Below are 9,216 nucleotides of genomic sequence, written 5' to 3'. Positions count from 1 at the left end.
AGGTCCTTCGTCCATCTTTTCTTTCCCTTTCCTGGTGATCGGGACTGATGTTTTCTTAGGAGGACATGCACTGGTCCCCGCTAAGGCATGAGGGATAGAGCCAACAATTGCATTGAAGGCGCCTACCTGGTTGTCTTCAGATGTGTCTGATGCATCTGTCTCATCCTCGACAGTCTGATGAGCATTGACCTTGATGTTTGGGCATTCATTGTTCCAATGTGCCCCGCCGCAATGACGGCATTCTGAGGGAGGCTTTCTCCCCTGATTGTTGTTGATGGATGCAGCACTGTTGCTGTTGGAGGGAGGAGTCTTAGTTTTGGATGCACTCCGATCTCCCCCACTTTTGCTTGGGCCACCATTGCTGGGATGGTGCCCGTTGAATCCCCCTCGGACAGACGGCTGGGGCCTGTCGTTCTGAGTTCCCAAATGATAATCGCCAAGGCATTCTGCAGCTTGAATGGCCTTGGGCAGGGTGTCTACCCGTTGTCGCTGTAGTTCCATACGGGCATGAGGTTTCAAACCTTCTATGAATGCGAAGAGTTTGTCTTTGTCCCCCATGTCGCGTATGTTTAGCATGAGTGCGGAGAATTCGCGCACGTACTCCCTCACTGATCTGGTGTGGCGGAGGTCCCGTAGCTTTCTCCTTGCATTGTATTCCACATTTTCGGGAAAGAACTGCAGGCGTATGACTACCTTCAATTCGTCCCATGTCTGAAGAGTATCTTCACCGGCCTTGATGGCTTCGTATTTGACCCGCCACCAAAGTTTGGCATCGCCCTGAAGATACATGGCAGCAGTCGCTACCTTTTTGGATTCCTCCAAATGGCCCACGGCATCGAAGTATTGTTCGATGTCGAAGATGAAGTTTTCCACTTCTTTAGCATCCCGGGATCCGTCGTATGGCTTTGGCTCCGGTATCTTAAGCTTTTGTGGAATGGGGGTGAGGTCTGCTGCACCCCTGATGTGATGGTTGCCTTCTCGAAGTAGGCTCTGTAAGGCAGCATTGACAACGTTGAGCTTGTCTGTCAAGTCGTTTATGGTTTGCTGCATGGCAGTTAGTCTGTCTGCCTCATGTTGCTGATGGGCTAAATCGTCGGCACGCTCCTGTTGGAGGTCCTCAAATTTGCCATGAATATTGGCAGTTTCGATGGCTGCCGTTTGTCGGTCCTCGTCGGAGTCACGACTGATGTTTGCAATGTCATTTTCGGCCTGCCGCATTCGGCGGTCCAGGTCGTCCAACCTTTGCACTAGGTTGTTGTTTTGATCAGGCACCGTATCCACGATGGGTCGTAATCGGTCAACCGTCTCTTCTAGGGATGCTAGACGCTCCCCATGATTCACCATGGTCAGAAATGGTGATGATGGCAAATGTTCCCTCGTCCGATGTCGAGCCTAGGCTCTGATACCAACTGTTACGCAACGCCTTCCTGATGATCTTTGGAAGGGCAACGTAAGGCTAAGCAACCGATGTCAGTGCGGTTGCTGTCCGCCAATGAGGTCCTCGCCGCACGCTAGACTAGATTGTCAGTGCCGTGCGGGAAAACCAATGTCGTAAGCAAATTGCGGAAGCTGAGAGAGAATTGGGTTTTGAATGATGATGATGATTTTATTGATGAATGAAAATGCTGATTACAATGATGCGGTGTCGAGGGGGAGAGACACCAGAAAATGCTTGCTTGAAAATGTTTGATTGTTTGGTCCCCCTTAATAATGCTTAAAAAAAATAAACCAACATTACAAGACTAGTCCTAATAAAGCTGTAGAAGCACACTGAAATGAAAATGATGAAAACTAGTCTATGATTACAATGAAAAGGACTTAGATTATTACAAGGAAAAACTAAGTCCGATGGCAGCATCTTTGTCTTGCGGGTCTGCGCGCGCGTTGCTGTGGGCGCGCGCGACACTTGATGTGCTGGCCTGAGGCTGGGCACTGGTGCTTGGCATCAGGGTCTGTGCGCGAGGCGCTGCTGGAATGGGCCTGCAGCTGGGCGCTGGCGAGGCATCAGGATCTGCGCGCGCGGCATTGTCAGGGCGCGCGGCGCTGTTGTCATTGGCCAGCCCTTGGGCGCTGGCGAGAGGCATCAGTGGGGCGACAGAGGCACATGCGCGCTTGTCACTTGGCGCAGCCAAGACCACGGGGCCGACCATGGCGCTAGGCATTGTGAGGCTTGCTAGGCCGCCATGGGGCACGGCCAAGGGGTCATGGGGCATGTCTGGAAAGCAGCCAATGACAGTTATCATGATCCTAGCCAAAGCTTGTCCCCCACAAGCCAAAAATGTTGATACACCAAATCTAGACATGAAAAGAAAAATGGCCAAAGTACTAAAAGGTATGAGTGACAATTTCACCAATTTGAAACCAAACGTCCAAACCAATAGTTATTATATTTCATCTATCACTTTTGAAGACAAAAAGAATAAGAATTCTTTCTTCAAATAATTTCAATGGATACTTGGGTGACATATTGAGAAGGCTAGGGGGAAGAAGAAACTAAACTACTACCACACTAGCTTTTTCTCTTTTCTTGTCACTTCATCAAATATCCCAAAGGCCAAAACAATCCGTTTTTGTTTTTCATATGCCAAAGACAAGCTCTAATTCTCCTTCAATGTCAATGAGCGTGAATCACCAAATGTATTACAGAACTAAAAATAAATAAAAGCATATTTGAACGGAAGATGAGCGTATTTTTGTTAACACAATGTAATATAATATTTTTGTTAACGCGATGAAACTCCAACTCAAACACTTTACCTACTCTGGTATAAAGTGTGTATATATGTGTGTATTTATATATATACACCTTACAAAACTATAATCGGCATTCTAGAAGCAACTTCTTTATTCTACTCGCTACCGGTTTTGGGTCTTATTAATCTACAATAATCGATAAGAAAATCTAAAAATCTAAGCTACTAAAAAGGATACAGTATTATTTAATATTTGAGGTCTGCAACATCCAATTTTACATCACCTCCTATAATGTTGAAGATAAAGACACAAACCATATTTTTGTTGCAGGAACAAGTAAAAATACAGTAAGCAAATGAAAGGATAAATAAAGTTCTGTTCATAGCTAGGAATCGTAGCTGACGGGCTCGGAAGTTTCTTATGTCCTTTTTCTTTTCTTTTTTTGAAAACCAAAGGGGATGCAACACGAGGACTTCCAGGTCACCCATCCTAGTACTACCCTCCCCCAAACAAGCTAAACTTCGGACTATATAGCGGGCTCAGAAGATATTAGAAACAAAAAGGCATTGTTATACATTTGTTGGTTGCTTTTTTTAACCTCTTTACATTTATGCAAAGAGGTATCATACATAACAGTGGTAATGCATGTCATCACAGGCCTGTCACCTCTGTGACTTTGACCTGAAAATGCATCGCGGTACTGAATCTTTGATACAGTATTTACAAGCACAAAACAACCACATATATTCATTTGCGTGTGAGGGATGCCCTTTTGGCATTGTTCCCACTTCGCAAAGCTCCTCCATTTAGTTTTCTTCGGCCTAGATGAAATGATACGTGGAACTCATTTTCATACTGGCAGCAGATTTCAGCGTCACCGGAGGAAAAAAACCTTCATTCTGCTTCTATAAACGTGGTACAAGAAGTAGAAACAGCGAGAGAGCCCACAAGTTTGACGAAAAAATCCCTGTAGAAGCTGCACACATGGAGTACACCAGATTATCATTTCAGCATGAAGAGTAAAAACATACTAGAACAATTGAGTGATAAGTATAATTCTGGAAGCAAGAGGGAGCAGAGCAGGTGATTAGCAAATAGGAAAAATCTTCAGGACTGAATGAACAATACAACTAGAATAGAAGAGTTCCACTTGCTTTAATCCGTGCCCCTCTCCTCGGCTGAATGAAAGGTAAAGAATATTGAAGACTGATGAATGATTTCTTAACATGCCTCGAGAGCTTATTAGCTTTTCTGTATAAGACAAACAGAAAATGTTCTTGCTACTTACATGACGATGGGGATTTTGAACCTGAAGGTATTCTGTGAGGAGGCTCTGCAACTGAAGGTGTCATTGGAGGTGTCATTGGAGGAGGCTGAGTGTGAGCATACACAACAGAGGGCAATGGGCTCAACGCAGAGAGTTCATGCGGGACTGGTGTTGGAGCATGCATTTTCTGTGGTGGAGAGGGAGCAATATGAGGTGCAGGGACTGGTGACCTAATAGGCGGTAGTACAGGAGGATGACTAGTCGCCTTCCTTGGGAATCTCTCGAAATGACAAGGAGGTTTCGCCACATGACCTTTGTGAGTTGAATGTATAGGGGCAGGTGCAACCACTGGTGCAGACGATGGCACAGGTGCCAATATTGGTGAAACTTTCCTGCTAACTGATCCCCTTTTCTCAGCCCTCGGAGCAGGTGAAATTGCGGGAGCAACATTCGAGCCTTGGCGGTGGTGGTGGCGACTGTGGTGGTGATGGTGTTGAGGGTGATAGGGTTGAGGAGCCGGAGAAGGTGAAGGACTACCAAGAGAATGTTGTAAAATAGAAGACAGGCTAACTTGTTTAACCCTCCCAAATACGGTGTTATTAAGGCCAAGGTTTTTAGAATTAGAACCAATGGTCTGAGCCAACTGCTTCAACCTAGAATTAGAAGGATTTATCCCAACTGCTAAAAGAACTTGACACTGAACAATAGTGGGAGGATTCACCGTCGAGCCTCTTGTATTAGTCAACTTGATATACAAGTTCTGCATCCAAAAGAGAAGTGAGAAATATCAACCAACATGCAAACAGTAAACGTAAATGCTTTTAAATAACAAATAGAAACACACATACTATGCAAGAAGCCAGCAGCCAGCACAATTAGAAACCATGAAATCCTCTACCATGACAAAGGAACCAATGCTTTCACAAGTATTGTCAATATTACGGTATGTAAATACAAGAATAAATATATCTACACATATGTGCAACGTGTGAGTGCATGTACGCTTGTGTGCTAAATAAGTTATTCCTGTAAAGCAGCAGATTCCGAGGGCAAACACTGCGAACCTTTTACACCTCAAAACAGAACTGCAAAAAAATGGAATCACTGAACCATAGTGCTGGTTATCCTAGCAGTTTTTATTGATGACAATCTTTTTACAAAATTGTAATTTGCAGAAGCAGGTCAAATCCTAGAACATCAAATTCAAACCATTTCCAATGCCCTGGAGCTACTATTTATCATTTTCCATTTATTTAATTTCCTTGAAGACAAAAAAGACAGAAAGCTATTACTACACTTAGTCAACTATACGAGTAAACAGACAAGAAGAGCGGTAGGCGTTATGTGGCAGGAACAATAAATAACAATTGTAAATAGAATAGAATGGCCTAAAGACTTGCTTAATGACATCATCATGAATTGCATAAATGACCAACATCAGAGGAAAGCAAAGGATATAAAAGTCAATGCAGGTAACAGCAGTCATATTTGCGCACCTCGTATGATGCAAGGTGTACCCCTGATTTCAGCTGGCTTGTTAATTCATCAAATTTATCTTGAATTTCATCGATGGAGGAGTTCAATGTGAAGTTGAATCGGATCTGCACATTCTGCATGAGGAATCCAATTTGTTTAGGGATCACTGTAATCCCTCCTCTGAGTTTCAGCACATCGAAAGAAAAAGGATCCCCGAACAAAGATGCCGTCAGGTGCAGAAATGATGGGTGAGTAATTACAGTTTCAAATTCGGATCTGACTAGACTCAGAGCAGTTGGAGAAATCCTCATATTTTTCACATCAGAATCAACAGCGAAGACAACCCTTGTTATGTTTGATCCAGTTATATTTTCTAATGATATTATTTCCACCTGTTATAAAAGCATAAATCAGTAAGAATAGGAACAAGTAGCAAAAGCAGTTAAGTCTGAGAGAGGAAAGGAAAAACGAAGAGAAACCACAATTGACATACTTTAGTGTTGGAAACACTTATTTCATCAAAAATATCATCTTCAAGTTGCAAGGTATAATCCTCCATCAAAGAAGCTGGCTTCTCAAGCATGAAACTGGCTACTATGTCATGACCTATAAAGCCCCAAACACAAACGTAGAGACAAATCAATAGGTGAAAGTATATCCAATGTGCAATAATCAGCTGCACTAATTTTTTAAATATATTATTAGATTTTTTTTTTATTATTATTATTAGATATTGAAATTACTATAACAGAAAAAATGAAGAGTTCTCAAAGTAAAGTTTGCAGTGGATGTTATATCCCCATGGATATCACCCACTAACATTTGGAACCTCTTGCTTCTGGGTCACACCCAAGGGATATTCTACTCTATGCCTACAACTAAATATATCAATCGCAACTCAATTATACTAGCACAAGTTGCTTGTGTTGATAAAACTAATACTCATAGAAAAGAAGGCAATGGTAAGCAATTGACAAGAATTTGATTCAAATCTGCAGCAGAGACCAATTAGATACTCCTTTAGTGTCTCGGTATATTCAAATAGGGACTAATATGCATTCTTTCTTTGATAATTCATAGTAAGATTTATTTATTACAAATATTGTTAAAGGGTGGATTGCTAGTTGAGCCACTGACAGATGAAATGAAGATAAAAACTAATGATCAACTCCATATTATGTGATGACATCAATTAGACAACTCAGCTGAACAGAAGAGGTGAGGCGTTAGGAGCTATTTAATGAACTAAATAGACCACCAGATACTCCTCTACTAAGTACTAACAAGGACAGAAAACACATTCACTAAGTTGGCTAAGTGTCAGTTATCAAACTCTCCAGACATTGCATGTTTAGGCTTCTGGATCTAATGGTCCCGGTACTTTACAAACTTATAATCAGCTGTCACATGCCAGTGAATAAGAATATGTAAAAAGGAGCACCCTTTTAAATCCAGTTGGACAATTATCTTTACATGATAGAATGAAAGGTCCTAAAGCAAAAGAAAACAAGGTATCTTTAATTGCTCAGCCATCATTAAAGTCCTGAATTATGGGGTTGTTTCTTGAACTCGTGCATTTAGGATGGAAATGTTAACGTCGGAAAATGTTTAAGAACATAAAAGGGTAGCCTAGTACACTAAGCTCTCACTATGTGTGGAGTCTCAAGAAGGCACGAACCACATTGGTCTATGCACGTAGCCTTACCTTGCATTTCTGCAAGAGGCTGTTTCTGCGACTTGAACACGTGACCTCATGGTCACATGGCGGCAACTTTTACCATTGGCGCTAAAACATAAAGAAAGTAAATCTCGCTTGACCAAATTGGAGTTTTCCTTGCAAGTAAACAACACTAGGGTTATAATGGTAGGGGCTCATACCACAAGGATATCGCTATTAGGTAACAAAAACCTCTTATATGCTCAACTTCACAAGGGTCACATGTCAAACAACTTGTTGGCAATTGACTTTCGTAATAAACTTTCTACAGAAATAAAGTATGACTGAATGTAACAAGGACTATAATGAAAACCACCAAAAAGAAAAACAAAGAGAAAAAAGACAAAAGAAGAGGAAATTTTTGTGAAGAACTGAAACAGTGACAAAGAGGTTGATCATCTTAAGTAACAATATACAATCCTACAATTAAAAAATTATTAAAAAATTAGTTTTATTTCCAGTTTCAATTAAAGGTTATTACTCTCCTCCCACTGAGTCAGAAATGTGCATATTTGTTATAAAAGATTTGATGAAAATTATTTACAACTTACTAAATTAGGAGATTACCTAAAAAGAATTCTAACATAAGCTTTCATACCAGACCAATCAGTCAACAGCCTATGTCATAACACAGCCTTGTTCTCAGCCCAAAAAAAAAAAAAAAATTCACCAGATAAAGAAAAATGACAAACATATATCAGCATTATCCACTACTTCAAAATTGAATTTTTACCATATTATAAAATTAGAAGAAGCCCAAAATCAAAAGCAGCAGTTCATTTAAGCAAAAAGGAAAAAAGAGTTAAAATCAGATTACACCATAAGGTAAACAACCCCACACAAAAAGGGTGATTAGCATCTCAAAAGAAACAAATTAGGAACTTATAATTACTAATTCTAACACAACAAAATTCAAACTTTACTATAGCAAGACAATGTTGATATGAACAAAGCTCAAAATGAAGAAAAGGGGTACCGGTAAACGGCAAAGTTTTTTGCCAAATTTGAGATGGTAATAACAACATCAAAATTGAAAAATTCACTTCATTTCACAAGATTAGAAGAAACCCAAAAATAAAAAACACCAGCTCATTTAAAAAAGGAAAAAAAAAAACTAAAATCAAAATAACACCAAATTAGGAACTCTATAATTACCAATTCTAACACGAAAAAATTCAAACCTTACTATAAAAAACAATGTTGACATTAAAGAAAACCCAACATCAAGAAAAGGGTAATTAGGATCTCAAAAGCAAAACCAAATTAGGAACTCTTACTTACCAATTCTAACACAACGAAAATCAAACTTTACTAAAGAAGACAATGTTAACATTAAAAAAAAAAACTCAAAATCAAGAAAATTAGGTACCTCTAAATTTGGGGTCTAGATCTAGATCCCCAAGATCTCCAGTGTGAAAAAAAGGCAGCAAAAATATAGCAGAAAGCAAAACAGCTCCACCAAACAGCAAAGCAAATACACATCTAAACTTCACAAACCCACTGAATCTGCTGCGGCAACTATTATTCTCTACATTTTGGTCTGTACCATTTGCACCTACTGTTGATATTGGTAATTGATGTTCATCCTCTACTTTGCCCATTGAAAATAATAGTAATGTGGGTTTGGTTCAGTTTTGCTAATCTCCATTTGTGTTGTGAGTGTGTAGTGAGAGAAAGTCCATAGCTTCTTCTTCTTTTCTCTTTCCCTTTTTTTCCTGTGAGTGTGTTGGAGGAGAAAAAGAGAGAGAAAGTGAGAAACTTCCTTTTTGGTAAGACTCAAATAGAGTGGTAATATATGTAGTCCACTTCTTTTCTCCTACTACTTAATTCAACATTGTTAATATGTTACTACTAGTAATTTAATTTATGTGATACATTTTACCATAATAAGGATTTAAGTTATAAGTCATAATAAGGATTTAAGTTATAAGGATGAATAGGGTAAAAATTATTTAGACTAGTTTAAATTTTAATGTAACATGTGTTATTAGATTACTTACCGTTTATATCATGTTATTAATTATATTATCTTATAAATGATCTACTTATGTTTTACGCAGTC

The 9,216-nt window shown here is 39.8% G+C and overlaps 1 protein-coding gene across 1 annotated transcript; it reads right to left on the bottom strand.

Annotated features, from left to right (window-relative positions):
- Positions 1–2,916: 2,916 nt before the first annotated feature.
- Positions 2,917–8,922, bottom strand: LOC104249462 (uncharacterized). Its single transcript, XM_009805896.2, has 5 exons — positions 8,524–8,922; positions 5,931–6,043; positions 5,458–5,829; positions 3,983–4,721; positions 2,917–3,670 (listed from the first exon to the last, which is right to left on the bottom strand). Exons 1-5 carry the CDS (start codon positions 8,753–8,755, stop codon positions 3,600–3,602), a joined length of 1,527 nt encoding a protein of 508 aa, XP_009804198.1. The 5' UTR covers positions 8,756–8,922; the 3' UTR covers positions 2,917–3,599.
- Between the last annotated feature and the right edge of the window lie 294 nt (positions 8,923–9,216).

The sequence above is a fragment of the Nicotiana sylvestris genome, chromosome 12 (assembly GCF_000393655.2).
Source record: "Nicotiana sylvestris chromosome 12, ASM39365v2, whole genome shotgun sequence".
Lineage (NCBI taxonomy): Eukaryota > Viridiplantae > Streptophyta > Magnoliopsida > Solanales > Solanaceae > Nicotiana > Nicotiana sylvestris.
Note: the sequence above shows the minus strand (reverse complement) of the source record. Positions and strands in the feature narration are given on the sequence as shown.